The sequence below is a fragment of the Cyanistes caeruleus genome, chromosome 2 (genome assembly GCF_971803275.1).
Source record: "Cyanistes caeruleus chromosome 2, bCyaCae1.hap1.1, whole genome shotgun sequence".
Classification (NCBI taxonomy): Eukaryota; Metazoa; Chordata; class Aves; order Passeriformes; family Paridae; genus Cyanistes; species Cyanistes caeruleus.
The window spans coordinates 120,002,454-120,024,218 of record NC_141702.1 but is presented as its reverse complement, the minus strand read 5'-3'; the positions used below and the strand labels follow the sequence as shown (position 1 = coordinate 120,024,218).

The 21,765-nt window shown below is 41.0% G+C and overlaps 2 protein-coding genes across 4 annotated transcripts in view; both read left to right on the top strand.

The window, feature by feature from the left end:
- The window catches only part of ACYP2 (acylphosphatase 2), a 34,082-nt gene extending 19,315 nt beyond the window's left edge, over positions 1 to 14,767 (top strand). The window contains exons 4-5 of one of the 3 annotated variants that reach the window (XR_015282481.1): positions 12,234 to 12,485; positions 14,130 to 14,767. Coding sequence is in view for 1 of the 3 variants with exons in the window: in XM_023923059.2 (XP_023778827.1) it covers positions 12,234 to 12,348 (115 nt within the window). In the remaining 2 variants the exon portion in view is untranslated. Of the gene's footprint in view, positions 1 to 12,233; positions 13,007 to 14,129 lie in introns of those variants that run through there. The other 2 variants (XR_015282480.1, XM_023923059.2) reach the window with 2 other exon arrangements.
- The window catches only part of SPTBN1 (spectrin beta, non-erythrocytic 1), a 160,584-nt gene continuing 152,948 nt past the window's right edge, over positions 14,130 to 21,765 (top strand). Inside the window, exon 1 of the mRNA XM_086875137.1 lies at positions 14,130 to 14,258. The gene's annotated coding sequence lies outside the window, so the exon portion shown is untranslated. The remainder of the gene's footprint in view (positions 14,259 to 21,765) is intronic.

Below are 21,765 nucleotides of genomic sequence, written 5' to 3'. Positions count from 1 at the left end.
TGCAGATTTAGGCATGCTGGTCTTGTTCATACTCTTTGCCACATTAAACTCTGCTCTAAACCAATTTTGTAGGTTTCATCTGCCCGTTTTGCTGAGTTCCTAAGTCAACATTGTGCCACCAAGCAGCAGAGTGCTGGGAACATCCAGCTATCACTTAAGGTGTGCAGTGGAATGTAGATATGGCAAGGTAGCCTTGATTTGTTAGGGTGGTAAAGAGACAAAAATGGGAAAGACAAAAAGATTTATCCACATAAAACTGAATGGGAAAACTACTCCATGTTCTGAATTAAGTGCTCCCTGCAGCACCCTTTAGTGTCTCTGCTTGGATCTGGTGTTCAGCCAGGTTTCCATCAGAGTTGTGTGGCTGCTCTGTTTAAATGTGGCAGCTTTCAGCTGCTCATGGTTCATGTTTAAGCTGCAGCCACACAACCATTTTTGTCCCATGTGCTCGTGGTAAATGTAATTGTGTTAAAATTATACATGCAGATAAAGGCCTGAATTGTTTATGCATAGTTTTCTGTTCTGGTAATTTGTTCTCCTTAGGGTTCTCCCTGATTGTTTTCTAATTAGTCTTGTAAGGGTTGTAAATGTGTTTAGGTGGAATAAAGAGGTTTTATTTTCTGTCCTGTTCCTTCAGGGTTTGGTCAATTGGTGCTTGGTGTTCACCCCAGCCGTGTATCAGTTGTATAGCTGGGAAAAAGGTGTGTCTTTTCCTAACAGAATCAGTGATTAGTGTTTTGTGAAAGGTATGGAACTATCATCCCTTTACCAGTTTGTGGAAGCCGTCCAGCATTTTGGATCTGTGAGTGCTGAGGGTTTTGGAGAGAATCTACTCCAGCGATTCAGAGCACTCGTTCTCCATCTCTAAATACAGGGAGAGCAGTCAAAGTTTCATTTGACTGGCACCTACGACTTGATGAGCTGGGCAGGTTTTTCTGTCTCTGTTCTTATCCTTTTGCTGCTGCAGGAGCAAGGCAAAGCAGGAGATATTAATATTTAATGAAATTTTCTGGATCTCAACCATAATTGTGTTGCTTTTTAGCTGGAGGTGTCGCCCCTTGAAGTTCCTGCTGGATTTCTTTGTCTGAGAAGCTCAGCCCAGGTTTCTCAAGCTGGTAGACCTAATCCTTGAGTTAGTTATATTGCCAGTTGTTTGGGTGTATTTGTAGGGGATCAGACTCTTGGCTTAAAAGTATTTATTAATTAATATCCAGAATAGAAAATTACTGTAGTGGTTAGATTTCCTAGATGGTCACTGAACTGATTCTTAACACACACCTTGAAGATAAAGGACCCTTAAGAAATGGACTCATCAATATTTATGAATTTTGGGGCTTTGTCTTCCAGTATTGGGAAAGGTAAGTCCTTAAAAATGTCCAACAGTTAAAAATGGGGTAAAAATAATGATTTAAAGCTGAAATGTGAAGTTTTATCTATTAGAGAGGGTTAAAAATTAAGGGAATCTCATAGTATTTTTCTACATACTGGCTCAATATAGGGATAAATAAGCAAGATGACATAGAGAAGGCTGTTTCTATCCTGAAGTCAAGGGAGATTGAAGGAACAGAAGGATTTACATCACAATAGTAGATGATCTGTCAATATTTGAATTGTGAAGTGGCTTCCATTGTTTCAGTAAACAAATATGTAGGCAAGCCTATGATGTCCTGTACTGAATTTAAAGCTGAAATGGACATTTTAATTAAATAAAAGTCCTTTTTTCTGCTTTATATTATGGGGGAAATTTGTTCTTTGGTGGAGATGCATTTCTTTACTTGCTGGCACTTTCCTGATAAGCCTTGTGCTGTTTGCCCTGTAGCAAAAGAGCTGGAGAGCCAAGTTCCATGGGAGAATTCTGAACATGTAATGCAATGTTCTGGCTTTATTTGGGCTCCACAGTCCACACTCAGAATTTCATAAAAGGGCAGGAAAGTGATAATCTGAATTATTTAATAATTTGTCAAATTCTGTGGCCAAATGCCCTTGATTGCAAAGAAAACTGATGCAGCAGCTCTGTATTAGGTTATGGCATTATGTATGTTTAATGCTTGGAATCAGCATTACAGGTGTTCACTGGCTGATGAATTCCTAGAAGTCCTTGCTGACTGGGTTCTGACATGTGTTGACTTCCCAGTGCCAGGATTTCCAGTCTCCTGCAGGGATTTGGTTTTCCCAAATAATTGAGTGTGTCTGTCCAAGAGGAAATGTGCTCTGGTGATTGGTATCCAAGAGTTTGAGGGATGGCTTGTTTTGAAAATGAATGTCTTTGGAATTGGAAACCTATATGTGGTTGATAATATATTCTATGTGGAGTTGTCACAGTCAATATGAGCTTTTTATATATTTTTTACTCTAGGTATAAATGCAGATTTGCCCTCAGTAGGATCTATTTACACAGTGGTAGCAGTTATGCTGCTTCAAATGTCTTTGCGTGTGTGTTTACTGATGAAAATTCCACCAGAATAAGCAACCACTCATTTCTCCAAACACAGGATAGGGATTCAGCATGATGTAAGAAATGGGACTGACTTTGCACTTGTGTCTTAGTGCTGTGCTGAATGAAATGGCAATTATTGCTGCTTGTTGAGATGATAAAGGGTGAAATGATGTTTCTGTGCCTTTGGAAAGACTTCCAGTGATTTTTCCTTTCACTGAGGTACCCAGTCTGAGTGCCTGGAATGTGACTCACAGAGGTGATGTACTCTGGAGCTCCTTCCTGATCTCAGTTACATCTGTTTGGTGGTAAAATCTGTCATATCATCATAAATATTCCTAGAACTTGGTCCTTATCTTGGGAATTCCTGGAGGCTTTTAGTGCCTTTATCTGGAGGCAAATCTATGGTCTAGCCACTTTTTGTCCCACACATGCTCTGTCCTGAATTTTAGTGCAGCTGCTTGAGGTTCATATTTAACTGATATGATTTATATAGTGATTGGACTGTTTTTTCTGGACAGCCAGGCAGCTTGCTTTTATAAAAAGCGTGATGACATGAACTGTTCTGACATGAATTTTGTGAGATTATTATTTCACAGCAGCTCCCCCAATCATAACGCTGCTAATGTTTGGAAGTTTGCATAATTCCTCCTATAAATTATTATTTTGTTGTTTTTCTTTGAAGGTCTTGGTGTTGCCAAAAACTGAAAACATCTTTTATTCTCTGTGCACTTTGTAATGCTCAAATAAATCATGAGCAAAATCAAAGAGCCTGAGCTTGGCTTTTGAGAGGTTTTATTCTAGCGATGCCTCTGTGTCTTCAGTGTGAGGGTTTCAGCTCCCTGCTTTTGGAAATCTTTGTCACTGGAAGCACCAAGGAACTCCAGGTTGACTGTGAAATGAGTTGAGGGTTTTTCTGAAAGACTTGTACATAAATTTCAGTAGAATAAACCACTTGTTAGATCTGTGCTTTTCCAGGATATTTTTGTAGTTCTCAATTCACATCCCAACCCATGTAGCTCCTGCAGCAGTTGTGGAAAAGCCATCAGGAATAGATCTGTCCAGACAGAAGGAAACTTCAAAAAAGGGGGAAGTGGGGAAATAAAAGAAAATGGCATACATTACAGAAAACAAATGAGATGTTTGATACTTATTGACAGCCCTTGAAGCTTGATGGAAAAATGGGAAAAAAGAGAAGATGGTGTTTAGGAACATATTTATGCTTTGTCAATAATTCTATTCTGACCAAGCATCTCACAAAATATCAAAACGTGCTGTATATTAAGGAATTATGAGGCATAAACAACAAAAAAATTCTGCAGGTCAAGATACTTACAAATAGTTATTAACAAGACCTATTTGGGAATACTTAATTAGTGTGAAATGCACTTCCAAAGATGGTTTATTTTGGTTTTGATATTTCTTTCTTCTCTAGTTGTAGTTCTTTGTTTAAATTTTGTAAAAGCACACATCAGGTCTATGTCCCTGTCTCTAATAAGTGTTGACTTCAGTAGGTACAGGATGCTGTTGAGTTCAGTAGAAATAAGGTGCTCCCTTTAGTAGAATTCTGCTTTTATTCTGATTTTTTGAAGTCTGAAGCTCTCACTACCAAAATCATGTATTGTTAGCGGGCAGATATGGAATGAGCAGGAAAATGTCCAAACCCCTGGGAAGTTTAGGAGGAAAGATGAAGCCAATTACCCTTATTGTTAATAAAATCAGTCTGCTTTGTTTTCTGCAAGTAGGAAGTTCCAGAGCTGCCTTGAGAAGGTGAGATTTTGGGATTTCCAGTCTGGGTTCATTTTATAGGAAAAATGATTGAAAGAAATCGGTTTCTTGCTTCATTCATCTAATCACTGTTGCAGATAAACAGGGAAATGTTTTTAGGTAAATGCTCTGAAAATGAGGTTTAATAAAAAACCACGATGTAGTACAACACTGAATGGCAAGAGCACATATCAGATCTCATTTCAGTGCGTATTAAAAGCCTTGTTTAACAATATTTTTACACAAAGAAACATTGAACTGAGATGCTTCTTCATGCTCTGATGGCTTCCTTAAATAGCTGGGAGCTTTGTGTTTAATTTTCCTCAGTGACTGTATCTGTAGTGACAGTCCATGGGCCCCAGGATGGGCTTTGCCTTTGGCATGCTGTGGTGAAAAAGTCTTTTCTATCTATTTTTTTTAATATTATTAGAAAGTATAAAGCCCAACAATTAGACATGTTGCAATGTAGACTTTGTGGAAATCAGGTTGCCTTGGCTGAGTTATATTTGGTTTTTATTTGATTTCTCAGCTGCTCTATCCAGCATCCTTCCTGTTGGGGTGGTCTGGGATCAGGAATTGCTTCATTAGGGTGAGGTGTTTAATACCTGCCTGCAGAGAGTGAAAGGATAACTTCATGGAACTTGGAAAGCCAGGGAAAAATGAAATTGAGATTAGATCTGCCAGAAATGGTATTTTGAATGCAGGTGAGGTCATAAGAAAAACATTATAAAGAAGCAATATGTTGAAGAATGAAGATTTATTTTCTTACTGTAAGTGGAATACAATTCCTTGGGATGTGATGGTGTGGAAAGGGATGCTTGCTTCCATAAGGTCCTTGAGGGCCAGCCTGGCACATCCCATCCTGGAGCCCCCCCCTGCCTCAGGCTTTTGTGTCTGGAGTTTTACCTCAAGGCACAGCAGACAGAAAGTCGTGGTTGGGCGGGGGTATATGATGGAAACAATAAATAATACATATCCCAGTCCTTGCTCTGCTTTCCAGGGAATATTGCATGTGCGTCCTGTGGGTGACAGGTGCAGTGTTCCCTGCCTTGTAAACACACCCTGCTGGATGCACCTCCGTGTTCTGGCGTGCTGGAAACCACAAGGAGCTCTTGGCAAATCAGGAACAGAGTCCCTGCAACATCCCTATGTTAATTTTTTGCTTTCTGCTTGTTGGAGCTATATCTGTAATAGCAAAAAAAAAATAGAGCATTATGAAAATAAGTCTTGATAAAGCTCAAATTTTCTCAGCTTATAAAATTTAAGCAGACTATTAGCTAGTGGGATCCACTTGGTGTTTTCCTGAACACTTGTGCTCTCTAATATTACGTATTTAAAACATTTTCTTGTTGGCTCTTATGTTCTGAAATGTCTACTATGTTATATCACAGTTGCTTTAAAAAAAGCACTTGGAGATGGGAGGTTAAAAGGGAGGGTGTAACTGTGCTTCCTTGGAAAGTGTGCAATTTAAATTAACAAATTAGATCACATAGTGTAAAATCAGGGAAAAAATAGAGCTGAGCTGGCTGAATGCTGTACAAAAAAATTTCAAAACTCTTTTGCAAACTAAGGACAAAAAGAAACCCAAAGTTCTTAGTTGTAGGCCAACCTTGTTAGCTTGTGAAGTATTCCAACAGAGACATTCTAGGAAAAGATAAATTTATGTGCAGGCACTGCAACACTGGAAATGTTAAATATTGGCCCTCAGACTTGCTCAGAGCTCTACAAGAGGATACTTTAAAAGTGTTGCTTTCCTTTAAGAGCTTTATAATTGGAAATGGCAACTTCTCAGTGAGCCTTCTGACTTTTTTTTCCAGTCCTTTAACTATGCAGAGAGATTTGTAAAGTAAGGGAGACTTTTGAGGAAAATAGCATCTCAGTGGTGCTTGAAGGAATTCACTCCAGTTTGGCCTGGCTTTGTTTTTGTTCTTGCATAATAATAAATTATTCTTGACTAAGTGTCTCCTCTGAGGAGATGCAGCAAGTGTGGCACTGTGGGTGTCGTTCCTTGTGGCTTTTGTGTCTGGCTGAGCCTTGGGACTGCAGAACAGGCAAGTGTTGTCTTTCAAATTCCTGACTGTGTTGGTCAGCTGGGCTCGTGGCTCTTGGATTTCTGCCAGGCTGTGTAAAGACATGGGTTTGAAGTAAAGCTGAGCTGGTCAAGTGTGATGATTCATTATGGCTCTGAAATGGCCAATGTAAGGGTTTAATTAACATTTTGATGGGTAAAATTGGTCAGAGGCTGAAGTCCTTTAGTCCTTGTTCAATCTTATGTGGCTGATGGGTGCTGAGCATTGGAAAGAGCTTTTCTTTTGTTGGTGCCCCAACAGCAACCGTTCCTGCTCATTTAAGCTTCCCATGGCCTTGTGTTTAATAGATGTAGAATGGCAGAGAACCTTGAGTGGTGTTCTGTGCAGTGGGTGGGGTTAGCCAAAATTCCCCGTCAGCCTGGGGAGCCAAGCGTCCCTGGAGGGGCAGCCAGACTCCAGGGAGAAAACACAATGGCCCTTTTGGCTGCTGCTGGCTTCCTGGGATGTTTACTGCTCCAAGAGACAGGACACAAGCTTAACTGGAAATTCCCTTTGTCTCCTACTTTTCTGTAGGTCAGTGTGGACATAAAAGTTTTGTTTGAGTTACTGGAATGGCTGAATTTGGGTTTACTTTTCACTCACTTCTTTACTTTGGAACAAATGATTGCAGTGTTGCTGAGATTTTTCTGATAAGATCTCTGAAAGAAGCCAAAAGCGACTTGCCTAACATGGCCTAAACAAAGAGGTATGCTGATAAGCTTTAATGAAAATATACTTATGATCTCATGTTGAAATGATTAAATCCTCCTTGAAGGTTACCAAGATGATTAACAGGAAAACGCACAACAGATCTTGGCATTGTATATGACAAAACAAAAACAACTCTAGGCTTGGTTTCTATCGTTGTGGGATAATTCCTTCTCTTTAAAGTAATAGGTGAGGACATTTAACATGGATCAGATACCAGTGTCAGAGTGAATTTGAGGTACATTGAGCCAAATTCTCTCCTGATGCAAACTGGCCATGATCACTTTTTTTACATTAAAGAAAGCCTTGCCAATACCATACAGAGTGTGATGATTAACACATAAGTCACTTTTCTCAAGTTTATAAATAGAAATTCACCACCGAAATGTGTATTTGAGGCTTACTCAGGGCCATGTCCGACAATAACTGTGAAATTGCTGCTGACATCCTTTCCAGTGTACCTCGAGGAAAAGCTCATCGTGGATTCCCAAGGGAAATGCTGCCCGAGTGCAGAGGGGAAGGAAGAAATACAAACAAATTAACAACATTCATCTGACAGCTGTGTTTAAAAGCAGAGTCAAACACCAGTTTTGATTAAGTACCTTTCTCTCCTTCCTAAAACACTTGCAGAGCTTGTGTTAAATACCCGATGTGCCGAGGCATTCCTGCTGTTGGGATGCAGGAGCAGCCAGGCTCCCACACACCTCCAGGCTGCAGCTCTATTCTGGGCCACCGTGCCCACGCCTCAGCAGGTCCCTTCCTTTTCAGCCACCCACTGCTTGGTCTGTATCCTTCAGTCCTGCTGCTTTTGCTTCCTTGCTTTAATCCTCTGGAGTAACCCCTCACATGGCTTGGATGTGGTGGGCTCTGGTGGGACCATCCTAATAATGGGGTTAAAATTCCCCTCCCTTGCACTTTGCCTTGTTCTCAAATCCTGGTGTTCCCAGCACACTTTATTTTGCCAGGGTTTTTATTCTTTCTGCTACTTTTTCACAACAAGAAACCCTATAAATTTTCATTACAATTACCTGTTTTCCTGGTAGGAGGAGCAGAGGTGAGGGGACAATAGGAATGGCTCTGCAGTAAGCTGAGGAGGGAAAGGTGGGAGGTGTCTTTATACAGAAGAATTTTGGGTTTATAAAAACAAAGGTTTTTGAGCAAAGCTTGAAAATTTTAACTGAAGTTCTTCCCAACAGCTAGATGGCCATGAGAGAGAATTCCATGTGTTTTCTGCAAATGTGGGAATATCTGGATTTATGAAAATCAGACAGTGCTGTTGCAGAAGGCAACAATATTTTTGGAGAGATTTTATAAATATTTGCAAGCCTGGTCTATATGCTGTCACAGATGTAAATATAATCTTCAAAAAGAAATATTCTCTGCAGTATTCTAAACAAAGGCAAATAAAGTGTAAACAAGTCAGTGTCATTACTTTCTCTTCCTCTAAATAAAAGCACAGGTTTCTTCTGTTCCACTTAAGTGACACTGTGCTTGAGGCAAGAGAGAGGAACATATTCCTAACCTGTGCCTGGTTCCTCCTGTATGAATGCTGGAGGGCATGTCCAGGTCCTTTCCTAGCATCACAGACTGTAAATTTCTCCAATATCGGGGTAAAAGGTTTTTTTGCATACAAAAAACGAACTATTGCAGGAGTAGTTTTCATATTGTAAAGAAACATCTCAGAGAATAATGCCAAGCAAGCTGTTTATTTTAGAGAGATCTGTTTTGTAGCAGAGATTAGAGTTAAAAAATAAATATTCAGGAAATCAGAAAGTTACTGTTATTGTAGTATTTCAAGCACTGTGGGTTTTAGGACTGTGCCAGTGTTATTAATTATTATTATTAATGATAGCACTTAGTGCTGTGGTTTAGTTGGCAAGATGGTGTTTGGTCAAAGGTTGGAATCTCTCTGGGAGGTCTTTTCCAGCCTTGGATTCTGTGATTATCCCATGTTCCAGAGATGTAACTCCTTAAATAACTTTTCCAGGGAGCTCTGCAGATACCTGGCCAGGCTCCATCCTGGCCAAGTGAAAAGGTAGGAGTGTTTTCCTGCTTGGAATACTGTGCATAGCTGCTTCCACAGGGATGGTGCAAATGCAGCTCTTTGGATGTTGTTTTCCAAGAATGTGTGGAGGGGAAAGGGCTCTGTTGCCAGGGTGCCAAGGCAGTGTCCCTTAGCAAGGTTTGCTTCAGTTAATGAAAGGAGAGTAGGGAAAGAATGACTGATCCAATTGTTTTAAGCTCCTCAGAGTATCCCCCATGAACATGGGGATAGGGAATCTGTGTGGTTTGGCTGAGAAGCTGTTTGAGGAGTGCTGACTTCTCCCCTGGACAGGGAGATGTGTAACTCAGAAATTCACGGTTATCCACAAATCACTGGGATCAGAGCATGGCCAAGAGTGACTTGATGGACTTGGGTTGGGGAGGAGCTGTTTACAAGGGAATGGAGTTCCAGGACAGGGGGGAATGGCTTCAAATTGACAGAGGACAGGGTTGGGTGGGATATTGGGGTGGAATTTTTTCCTGTGAGGTTGCTGAGGCTCTGGCACACGTTGCCCTCATCCCTGGAAGTGTCCAAGGCCTGGTTGGATGGGGCTTGGAGCAACCTGGGATAGTGGAAGGTGTCCCTGTCGATGGCTGGGGGTGGCACTGGGTGGGTTTTAAGGTCCCTCCCAAACCAAACCATTCCATGAAATAAAACGTGGTCAGAAATGGGTAGTTAGAGGTTAGCTCTTGTTCTGGATTCATTGGACAAGTCACTTTGGGAATAAATCCTTTAAAACAAGAGGAAGCTGTGTGGTGTCCTCTCAGCAATGTCCTCGTTCACTTCAGATGAGTGAGGGGGAGGGAGTCTCTGCACTCCTGAGGAGAAGTGGGAAGGAGCAGTGAATTTTAACATGGATGCTATAAATGACAAGCTAAGACTCCAAATGCAAGTAATTGTAGCTCATCTCTGCACACATGAAGAGATCTGAGGTGAATGGGAAATGAGAAGGCTGAGTGAAGCAGGAGGAAGTACAGAACCTTTTCTTCACTGTTGATCTGGATACTCATAAGTAAAAACCATTTTTAAAAATACCCCTGGTAGTGATGAGATTGGAGATGACATTTAACTTCTAGGAACTACTGATTTTCTGCTTTCTTAGCTTGTAAAAAATGTGCTTCTTCATAGTGCTGGTGACTGAGCTGTCACTTGAGCAGAGAGAGGGCAATGGCTGAGGAAAGCCCCCTCGATGTGGAGCTGAGCCCCAAAGTCCTGCAGTTCCCAGGTATTGCCCCCTCCCCTCCCTCCTGTATTAAATAAGGAATTACACACACATCCTGTAAAGAGTTTCCATGGAGCTGGGTTGCTCTAATTGGATTTTCATAATTTGTGCTTCATCCTTATTCATGTGAAAGAGAGTATGTGGAGCTGAGAATGGGTTGTTTGCTCCAGTCAGAGTTTGTAGTTATTTCTTCACCCAGCAGAGCTTGGGAGGTGGAAGCACCCAGGGATGAATTCTTGTTGTGAAGGCTGGATAAGGAGTATATTCCTTTTGGTTTTGTCCAGGATAAGCTCACCTTCAAAATGGGAAGAAAAAATGAAGTAGTGAACAAATGATTACATTGCTTAAAATGCAATTTCTACTATTTTTAGGAGATTAATTCAGTATTCCAAATACTTGTTCATTCTTCTCACTCAAGGACATCCAACTACTGGAGACTTTCCTGGTAAATAAACAAGAACCATTCTCCGATCCTTTTTTTCTGAAAATTAAACAAAAGGGACTGGTCTGTCCTAAGGCTTGTTTCCTTCTGTTGAAACATCCCCTCTGCCTTGAGGCTTCCAGCAGATCTGGGAAGTTGTGTTCTCCTGTTCTACTCCTGGACTCTTATTCCCGTGTTGTATTCCTTACTGGAAGGGCTTTATCTGAGACAGGGAGGAAGGTTGTTCCCAGCATTCAGCAAAGAACAAGAGGTGTGAAGAAGTGGAAACATCTGACAAATAGTTTAATTTCTCTATGCTAAGATGGAGCAAGTTGCACTTGAAACATGAGATACCTGGGTTTGGTTGCTGTTTTGTAGGAAGTGTTTCTATACAGAGAATATATATATTTTATATATTATATTCTATACAGCTCTGTTTTATTGTTCAAGTCTCACTGTCTGTGACAGTGATGAGACCAATCTGCGAAGGACTAACGTGATTCATGGGGAAATTATTTGTCTCTGGTAACCAGTGGAGCCCCTTGAGATGGTTTGCAGTGTTTTCTGCTGTCAAGAACTGCTTTTTCAAAAAAGTCTTGCATGTAGGGTCTCTAGCAAAGTGGGTTTCTGTGTCTCAGATGTGATATACTGATTTACTGGCTCAAGGTAAGTAATTTCTGTGCATGATTCTCATGATAAAGACATCAAAATTAGATCTTACTGCTAGAATATTGCAGTTCACAATGCTCAGTGTGATTCTGCAAAGGATTAATTAACATAAGTCTGTAGGACAGCTCCTATTGTTTTCAAATCAGAATTTAGGTGGGTGTTTATTTCTTTTTAATAGTAATCAGCTAAGTATCTATACTAACTTCTAAAAATTATTTGTGTAGAAATATATTTCTCCTTCAAAATGGTACAATAAGATACTTTCTTTTTTCTGCTTCTGGGAGTTTAGTACAACCAAAAATATTGGCCAAGTATTTTTTTGTAAATAAAGCTCTGTGTAAGCACTCACCTGCTGCATTTCCAGTGTTTGGGTATCCAGTTAAAACATTCAGTATTTATTATAAATCAGTATTGCTCTGATGTAATTTGTTTTTTTGTTGGTTTTGACTCATCCCTTTCCCATTCCCATTCTTTTAGTTGCCAGCAAGGAGTAAAAACAGGCTGTTGGGATTGTTTTCCTGTCACTTTTCAGTTATCAGTGGTTTGTAGGTCCTTGCTAAAAGCAAGTATTGAATCTGCAAAGGTAATTATACCTATTGGAATGCTATTAATAGTGTTTAGAAGGGATCATTGCAGTAAATCTGCTTTAGCCCTTTTGTCAGCTGTGGTTTTTATGTAATTTTGTGTAAATCCCCTGGAAATACTGATGCCTTTAAAGAGTTTGGTTTGCTTTTAAAAGGGAAAGGGAGGGAAACCAGAAAAGAACAGGTTTGGGGTAATTTCCTTATTGAAAGATGCTTTTTATGGCTCTTAAAGTAAAAGTGAGTGAAGGCATGACAGAGAATAACCCCCATGTGTGCAGTTCCTTATCTGCCAACCCTCTCTTATTTTTCCTGCAGGAAATCCTGGCTGAGCAAAGTTGGAAGCCCGAGTTCCCGCATCGATAAAACAAATTTTTCCAACGAAAAGGAGATTTCCAAGCTCGACTTCTCGGATTTCAACACTAGATACTAACAGGAGGGAACCTCACTAAGTACAAAATTCTGACATTTCTGCTGCATGATAATTACTGTGCCTCATCAAACATCACAAGAGCATTGGGATGCTTTTCTGTACTAGGGATAAACATAAATGCTCCCTGTTCCCACCAAGTAAGAATTCCATGTTGCTGTGTTAGACATCTTACACCATGAATGTCAACATTTAGTGTCTGAAATGCCAATATCTAATTTATTGCAGCTTTGAAAGACGGATAAAAGCTTAGAAGTGCTGGTGGTTATTTGTGCACAATGAGACTTGTTGCATACAACCAGATGGTACCTAATCTTTACACTGTGAGTCATATTTCAGATGAAAAATAATAATAAAATTATGTTCTACTGTTTGTAATCTCACCAAAAATACATAACTACAGAACTGGAATACTTAAGAGTTCTGTGTAACAAGTCTGTTATAAACCAGGCCCTTTGTGATAATTAATAAAGTTATAGTGATAATTTAAAATAATCTTAGTTTGAAAAAATGTATGTATCTAACCAGCTCTGGATTAAAATTCTCCATAGTAATTCAGATAAATCTTGTTCCAAGGTGGTGAAATATGACCTCATGTCCTGTTTTCTCCTGCCTACCTGTATCTTACATCCATGCTGCCTATAAAGGATGTTTTAATCTCTTTGCTTATTAGTGTTCTTACTGAAAGCGAAGATTTAAATGATTTTCCTTATGGATGTGTATTTGCTCCTGAGTTAAGACTCTGATGGAACTTGCACCCATCCATCATCTGAAGTCCATGGAAATCCTGAGCCATGGGCTTGCAGTAAATCCTGGATGCGTCTGGTCCTTTGTGGGTGCAGTTCCCATATCCAGTGCTGTCTCCACAGCCACCCTGGAGTCAGTCAGGGCTGGATCACACCTAGATCCTCCCTCCTGTAGGTCAGGATTAGATAGGTAGGGGCTTGTAGTCCAGGAGACTTCAGGAGGATGCTAAAGCTGGTATTCCCCCTGGCTGCCCTGTCCCCCTTCCTGGGGTAGGTGGTGTCAGTTTGGGCAGCTGCACCAAATCTACAGCTCATGGTTTGCATTTCAGGGAGGAAGGACATTTCCTAACTTAAGCACTGCAATTCTTCGTCAGTGCAAGGTATGCCCAGAAAGGTATTTCTGCACACCACTAGACTGATTTTTATTGTTTTTTTTTTTTGGACCTTTGCATTAAGCTGTAAAATCTCCTTTCTAGAATTTGCAGGAGCTGTTTCTGAGTTATTCTGCGATTATACACAAGCCCTCATTGTTGTAGTCAATAGCTCTTGTTCAGCTGATGGCAAATGGCAAAGTTCAAGTGTAGCAGGAGTTCAAGAACTGCTCCATCCTCATGGAAAACTGGATCCTGCCTAACAAAGTAGTTTACATTTTCCTTGGAGCTACCTGGCAGAAAATACCCCCTTAGTCAAAGATTTTCCAGCCAAGTGCTTTGCTCATAGATTGAGGAACAAGGAGAGAGGAAGGCTAAAAACAAAGGGGTCATTGGATACAGAGGAAGAGCAGCCAAAAATTGTTTTCATGTGTTCCAGGAGTGGAACTGGGTGCTCACAAGGAGCTGGGGATTTTACCCCAATTCCCCTAGAATGGTACAGCTTGAGGAGAGGGAAGCAGCTATTTAAAGCACTCACTTTTTTGGGGAGAAAATGTGAAGAGAGCGTTTTTCTGTGCTGCAAGTCATGTGTTGCTGTGTTCCTGAAAATAATGGAGCCTTGGCTGGCACTGTGGGCATTAATCTTATCATTTTATTTAATCCTCAGATTCAGGATACTTTACCAGAGTCCAAAGCCATCCCATTTGTGGAAGTACAGTGAGTGCAGAACAGCAGAGCAGTGTCTCTAGATTTAATGAGAACATCATTGGTTTTGAGGAGCCAAAGAATCCCAATGGTAAGATAGAAAAAAAAAAAAGCAAGAACAGTTGGATGACTAGACATCAAAACCGAGTTGAAATGCATTTCCTTTTCTACTCCATACCTAGTATCACTCAGTTATGACCATAGATACCCCTGAATTTTATTTGTTCAAAATGCAGTGCAGCAAGAATGTATGATGTGTAGGCCAGCTTCGTTCTTGCTATTTAAATAGCAGTAGTTTCTGTCTGTAGTTTCTATTCTGTTCTCCTAATGGCTTCCATCTAAAAAGAGTTGAGATTTGGAAATAAATAGTAGAAAAAGACTTCCACAAGTTATTTGTGAATTTTGGACAGTGCTGACTTTCTTGAGGGGAAAATGTTGTGCCTGACTTGTGTTCTACTAGAATTCAAGAAAATTCACCTCATTAAGCCTAAAGGCTAGACGTGTTAATTAAAAGCAGAGTTTAACTCCTAAATGGCAGGCATTTCAGAAATGTATGGCTTTGCTTGTATTTGACTAAAAAATAAAACCTTGCCAAAGCCATGAGCAGAAGGAGAGCTTTGTGCCTCATCAGGAATGATGTAACCTTGCAGCACAGGGATGTTCTGCTGGACCTGCTCCTTCTTGGTTTCTGTGTGGAGAAAAGCCTGGTGCCATCTCCTGCCATACTTTCTCTTAGGTGACACCAATCTGTCACTTCATATTTTCTTGATGTCCTCTGGAGCTGGCTTGCTTTCTTCTTAGAAAACTGGGCATGTTTGCTGGTGGAATCCTCTTACTAGACAGAGTGAACTGGATTAGTCACTCGAGCTTCCTGATTAATGCATGGCTCTGTGCTGCTGCAAGCACTGTGATGTGAAGGGAATGCTGCAGTGAGGGATGAGGCCAAACACTGCTCTGTGCTATCATTTGTTTTTCAGAGCCTGTTTACACAAAAGCAATCCTGTAAATTGGGATTTCTGTAGTATCGTTCTTTCTTCAAGGCTCCTCGCAGTCTGTTGTGTAGTGGGTAGAAGTATTAGGATTAAAGAGAGGTTATTTTTGCCTCAAAAAACACAGCAGGGACTTAAAATAACTAAACTTGCTCCAATTCATTTGATATTAATACTGGCAGAATTGAATAAAAAATCCTGACATGGAAGATCAAAGGAGGAACAACCTCACTTTGGGTTAAAAGGGCTGCAGCAGTTGGTTGGAAGGTTTTACCAATCAAAATTCCAGAATGGTTTGAATAATTAGGAGGAGACTAGTTGTTTTCCACAATTAGATGATGTTACTATAAAACTTAATGTACATAAATGCAAATATAAATATTTAAAAGTAGTTTCTGATGAATAACACAGTAAATCAGTTACGAGATGAAGTTGTCTTTACCCCAGAAGTGAAGAATTGCACTCTGAACAGCATTGATGGGGGAGTAGAAGTTTTTGGCTCAAAATCTAGCAAGTATCTCTGTCTCTGGTGAAAGGCACTGTGGGCTCTCCCATAGCTGTAGTAACTCCTTGGTGTTGGGAACACCTGTGATTCCTGCAGTTTGGAGATGGGTGTCTTACAACATTTCTGTTGTTTCTAAAAGTGGGCAGTAAGCTCAAAGCCATGTTTTTGTTTCATAGACAATTGATCAGCACCAAGAAGCAAATTTTGTCCGTCATAACCATGATGTGTGTTCCAGAAAAAAGGAGGCAATGCCCTTGTGGATTTTTGGGAGCAGTTCTCTTCTAGGTCTGACAGGATGAAGTAGAGGAATACCCAGCATCCCAGGGTTTCTCCACTAGCTGGAAGGTGACCTGCCATTCCCTTGGATTTGGCAGGGAGGTAACAAAACAAACAATAGAGAGACACAAGTCCTGTGCTGCAGGCACTGACTTATGTTCCACTGGAATGCTGCCATGGACTTTAGTGGGAACAGTAATTGGTCATGCAACCAAGGAAATGCATTATTAATGGGACAGTGTTTGAGCAGGGGGAGATAAGATGAAGATTAAGCCACTTTCTTGGTGCTGGTTTTGTTTTTTCCTAATTACAGAGGAATCACTGTGGCTTCAGGAACATTAGAAAAGCCAGAACTTTCTTGCATGGAGTTCAGCACTTTGAAACCATGCCAGATACTCACTATCCCAGGCAACCCAGTAATTCCCAATTTGTAGTTACAGAGTTGTTCTGCAAAGAGTGGGAGCAGAGAGTGATACGTGCAACTCTTCAAAGCCTTATGAAATAATAAAATTTCAACTAAAATTCCAGTGCAGGCACAGAGATGGCAGATAGAACAGGAAGGGAGCAGGGACAGGAGTTTGAAGAAGATCAATGTGGAGAAATTTACCTGCAGTTGTTTGTTGGGAGCTGCACCACTGGAAATGAGTTCCATGTGAGCAGCATAGAAAAAAAGGGGTGGCTGGGGAAAAGGGGCTTGGCAGAAGAGGGTCTGAAAAAGTGTTCAGAAGCAAAAGCTCAGGGATGTTTGGAGCATGAGAAGAGAGGCCAATGTTTTATCAACTGATAAGGGAATGCTCAGTTCAGATGGCAGCACCTGGATGCTCTGGGCAAGTCACAGCAGGGATTTGAAACTCACTGTAAGTCTTGTTCAGCTGGTGATGTTTTGTATTTTCCCCTGTTTAAAACCAACCAGCCTAAAACTTTCCTTAAACATCCACTCTTGAACTCTACAACTGTTGTACTGCTGTGAGTAGTTCAGCTCACTTAGGAGAGAAATCTCAGTACCACAAATAAAACAACCCTGAATGGTGTCAGGGGCTCTCGCAGTAATATCTCTTCCCAGAAATAACTGCCTGCTGTCAGGAAACAGCAGACAAAAAATTTGCAGACCAAGTTAAAACTCATTAATGACCCACAGTATAACTCACGGAGAAAAAAAAGAAAACAACAAACCTGTGCAGTTATCTAAGTTTGCTGACACTTTGGAAACAAAATGATGACTAAATAGTAATGTGTGCTGCAAAGAATGAGTGATATACCAAGATGAATAGGATTTTAGGCACTATTTATCACAGTTAAGCCATAGCCTGAATACCATAATGCTGATTCCTTAAATTCATTATGCAGCCAGTATAATCTAGCAGGCAGCAATGTGCCTGTGAGAAGGAAGAAACTATTTCCATTGTTTTAAACTGAACTGTGGGCACAGGCTGATTGACAAGATTGTGCTTTGTCTTATTTCTAAGATACCACACCAATGTTTGTAACAAGGCTTGTGTGAAGTGTTAAACCCACTGAATTCCTACATTTTGCTGTTTAAAGTAGTAATCATGGTGTATTTATCTGATAGATACAGTCATGTAAGAAGTGTTGGTGATTCTTCCATCATCCCTGTTGAAAACTGCCAGTGTGTGGGTGCTTCTAGCTTCTATTTATGTGACTGGGATTTGTCCTGTGCAATAAATAATAATTAATTTTTCTGGTGTTAATACCCCTGAGGTTCCCAAGAGCAGCCTAACAGCTCTGCACACAATTATCTGTAGAAATTATCACGTGCGAAATAACAGCTTTGTTCCGACCCAGCCATAAAATTTACTCTTTGGGTGGTAGGAAATGTGGCACTCCTGAGCTGCCCTTCAGTGGGAATTCTGTAATATTTTGGGAAGAAAGGAAGAGGAAGGGACAGAAATAGCCACAACTTCTGAAATTTTTGGCTTCGTCAAGGTATGTTTAAAACTCCCACAACATTCTGAATGAAATAAGTGAATTGTTCTGGAGGTACTGAGATAACAGTTGCTGGTTGCTTTTTTTGAATTTTCAGATAGTGTTCAGGAAGCATAAGGAATGAAAACACACAGGAAAGCTGAGAGATTTATTTTGTTTAATGTCCTTTTTTTTTAAAGCCACAGCCAGGACTTATTTGCATTTTTTAAAACCTGTCTGTGGGGGAATGGAGCCACTAAAAGCTGGAGTGGTGGCTGTGATGAGGCTGTGATAATTACCGTGGTTTGATGTGCTCGATGCCTTGAAGCAAATCACTACAGAATTCCTGGTGCTGGGTCCTGGGGGAAAGGCTGGGATACATTAAATTGCTTTATAGGAAAGCCCCTTGGGTTTTTCAAGTGGTGTAAAGAAGACAGTTTGCAGCCATCCAGCTAAAAATGCCACAGAATTATCAATTCTGAGGAACCTTAGCGACAACGTGGTAGCTTTGCTGCCCTCACTACAAAGCAAAAGAGAAAAAATGGATTCTCCTCTGTGCTGCTGCAAGCCAGGAGGAATTAACTTCTGGAGAGGAGTAGGAGGCAGGCTTCACCTTAGATGCTTGTATACCCTGAAATAAAAGATGAGATGGCAGCTCTACATTATTTAGTATCAAACAACTGATGCATCTAATAAGAGAAGCGAGGGAAAATACCCTCTGAATTTTAAATATCTAATTGAGGCAGCAAACCAAATAACCACAAATCAAAGGCTTGCAGCTGTGAGAAAAATACTTGAGAGAACAACCTGTTCACGGTGACCCAAAGCAACCACTAAACTAATGCACTTGAAACAAGGATTCAGGAAAGAAAATAAATCTGCTACTTGGAAAATTAGGGGGAAATGGGGATCTTTACCTCTTTGGTCCTGTGATTTTTTGGCTGGATTAGTACCTGCAATACCTGCTGCTCGGTAGGTGATGACTGTTTGGTTCTGCTTCTGTGTATCACAATTGTTTCAGAAAATACTCTTTTTTGTGAGATAAATCCTACCAGTACCTTGCTTTACACTTCCCCACTAATTTATTTTTCCTCAAACATCTTTTCTCATGTTTTGCACAGCTGATCTGTGATCCATCTGTCTGTGACAGAGATGTTTATTCTTAGTCCAAGATGGAATCTCAGACTCCTGTTTCCTGGTTACCGTTTTCCTTTACCCAAGAGCTGCAGATTTGGACGTAGGATATTGACAACCTAAAATTTCAAGTGGAACAGCCTAAAAAATTGAAGCACTTTAAAGAGCTCTCGATGTCCTCTGAAAGCTGCAGCGTGGAGTGTAGGGACCATCCACAGGCTTTTCCACGCTGAGCTGCTCCCATTTTATTTTCCAGTCCTTTGCTTCAGATTAGAGCTGTCATATCCCACTGGTCAATTCCAAGGCACTCCCTTCTCTCCAGTCTTTTTCAGTCCCCTTGAGTCTGAGGTCAGCTGGAGTTTTATAGCCTATGAGCTCCCAGACACCTCTGTCACTCTGCTCTGTCCCTTTGGGATTTTGCCTTCCCATTTTATTTCAGGCTTTTGCCACTGATGTCCTTGCATGAAGCTAAGCCAGGAACAACCTTATATTCCCCCTGCTCATTGCTCTCCCCCACCTATTCCACTTTAGCTGATAGTGATCACTGATGGCTCCTCTTTGTGCTGGACTCATCTCCCTCGGAAGTCTGGCCTCACCAGCCACACTCCATTGGATCTTTGGGGGTGATCCTTCCTGACAGCGTAACCCCACTGGGGATTGCATTAGCCAGGCATGCAGAAAAGAGAAAGTGCCTGTCTAGTGAAATAAAATAAACACACAGGGGGAAAAATTGCCAGCCAGGGGTAGGGCTGGGGCTTCCAGTGTTCTTCAAAAACCCTCTCTGCCTAGGTAGAGAAATACACCCTCTGATTCCCTCAAATCTTTAAGCTTTTCCATACATCTGTGGGGATTTTTTTACAAGAGGTATCCTGTGAGTTTTCTTTCATCTGCTCTTCTTTCATTATGAAGAAAATATTAGTAATAAAATAGTGAAGTCATGCATGTGCAAGCTTAGAGACTTCAATCACTGAGCCATCAGTTTAGCCCTGAGTCAAGTAAGTTTAATCCAAGAAAACAAAATTACATGCACCAATCTTATTTCTTCTTCATCCTGCTTTACAGTAAACAGTGTTATTAGGATCCTGAAACTTAGTTTATCCTCCCCTCACCACCTCTAGCTCCTTCCCTGGAGCCCCCACTAAATCCCTCTGTGACTGCATCCCACAATCCATTCAGAGGCAATTGGCTTATGGCAAACAAGTGGAAGCCCAGTTTGGCACCTCGTTGTTCTCCTCAGGAAGCCAGGGTGCCTAAATCCTTCCTCAAAGTACCAAACTTGGCAAGTCCCTTTATTTCTAACTCTTGCTATAGGTACAGCAGGCAGTTTTCTCTGTGCCATCCTCAATCTCTGCAATGCACCCATTTACATTTACAGACATATTTCACTTGGGATTCTGCATGGGGGGAACAAATCTGTCATTGAGAGAACTTAAATCCACCTGTGATCAGGTTAAGTGGCTTCAGTGACACATTAAGGGTCATTTCCTTCAGGTGCTGGCTGTAAATGTAAAGCCCAAACCCTCCTCCTTTTCAGGTAAGTTATTTCTCGGGACTGAATGAGGTTTCTGAAGGAAGTAGGGACTAAAGCTGTCCAGTTCTGAGAGAAGAAGGCTCTAGAAGGGTAATTTAAACTGGATGTGGTGGGTGTCACGGTTCCTGCCACAGTGAAATGTCTCCCCATGCTCTGAAAGCTGGGTCTGGCTGCAGAAACATCACCCTGGAGGTTGTGTTCTTCCTTTGCAGCCCATTTCTGCTTGGAGCTGAAACAGTAGCAAAAGAGTTTTTTGGTGTAAACTGGAATTATAGAAAAAATACTCTGGATGTGTTGTTTTTCCAAGGCTGTGAGCACCCACAGGCAGCTTGAGGTATGTCTGGTGATGCACTGAGCAGGGTGCAGGAAGGTAAAACTTCCCTGACTTCCTTATGGAGTAATATTGCAGCTGGCCAGCTGGAAACTGGGGATGGGGAACTCAACCTGAGGTGGGCTATCCCAAAACTCCAGAGCCCCATCCCAAACTGCTGAAGGGGGAGAAACAGCCTCTATCCAGACCATTTATCTCCATCAATCCCTGTTCCTCCTCTCTGCCTGCAGGAACAGCCCCTTTCAAGAGCTGTTTCCTCACAGCTGAGGAGGAAGGCTCTGCCCTGGGCTCCGTGTGGAGCTGAGCTCCAGCTCTGTGCAATTCCAGGTGTTTCAGGCCCAGGAATGAGCAGGGATGTCTCTAACCTATGTACAGATACCTTTCTTGAAGGGGCTTCCTCTATCAAGCTGCCTCTTTGCTACTTCTTTTTCTCTGTTTTCTCCCTTATTTATTTTTTTTCCAACTTAGCCATTCACATACTGGATAAACAGAATTTCAAAGAGCTTTCCAAATCCAAAAGATGGGGATGTTATACAAATTAATCTTATGAAGCGAGGTATTTCCTGGGAAAGCCTTCTAAAGGAATTTTTTTCATTAGTGAGTCCCTCATTACAGGATTAAAAGCTAAGCTCCTTCCTCCCTCATTTCTTCCACAAATTAGGTTTTCATAAGACCTTTTATGTGTTTTTCTAAGTACCCCAGGTCTTGCCTCTTCTGGCAAAAGAGTAAATGTTAATAACATTAATTACTTCATGCTAATAAACTACTTTTGGTAACATTGGCTAGGAAAAATATAGGAATCCCTCTTTTTGCATTTTTTTTTTCTGTGGTATTTTAAGTGTAGCTGGCAATACCCAGGGCTATATAATAGATGGATGTCATTGACTTTAATGCAGTCTAGATTTTGCA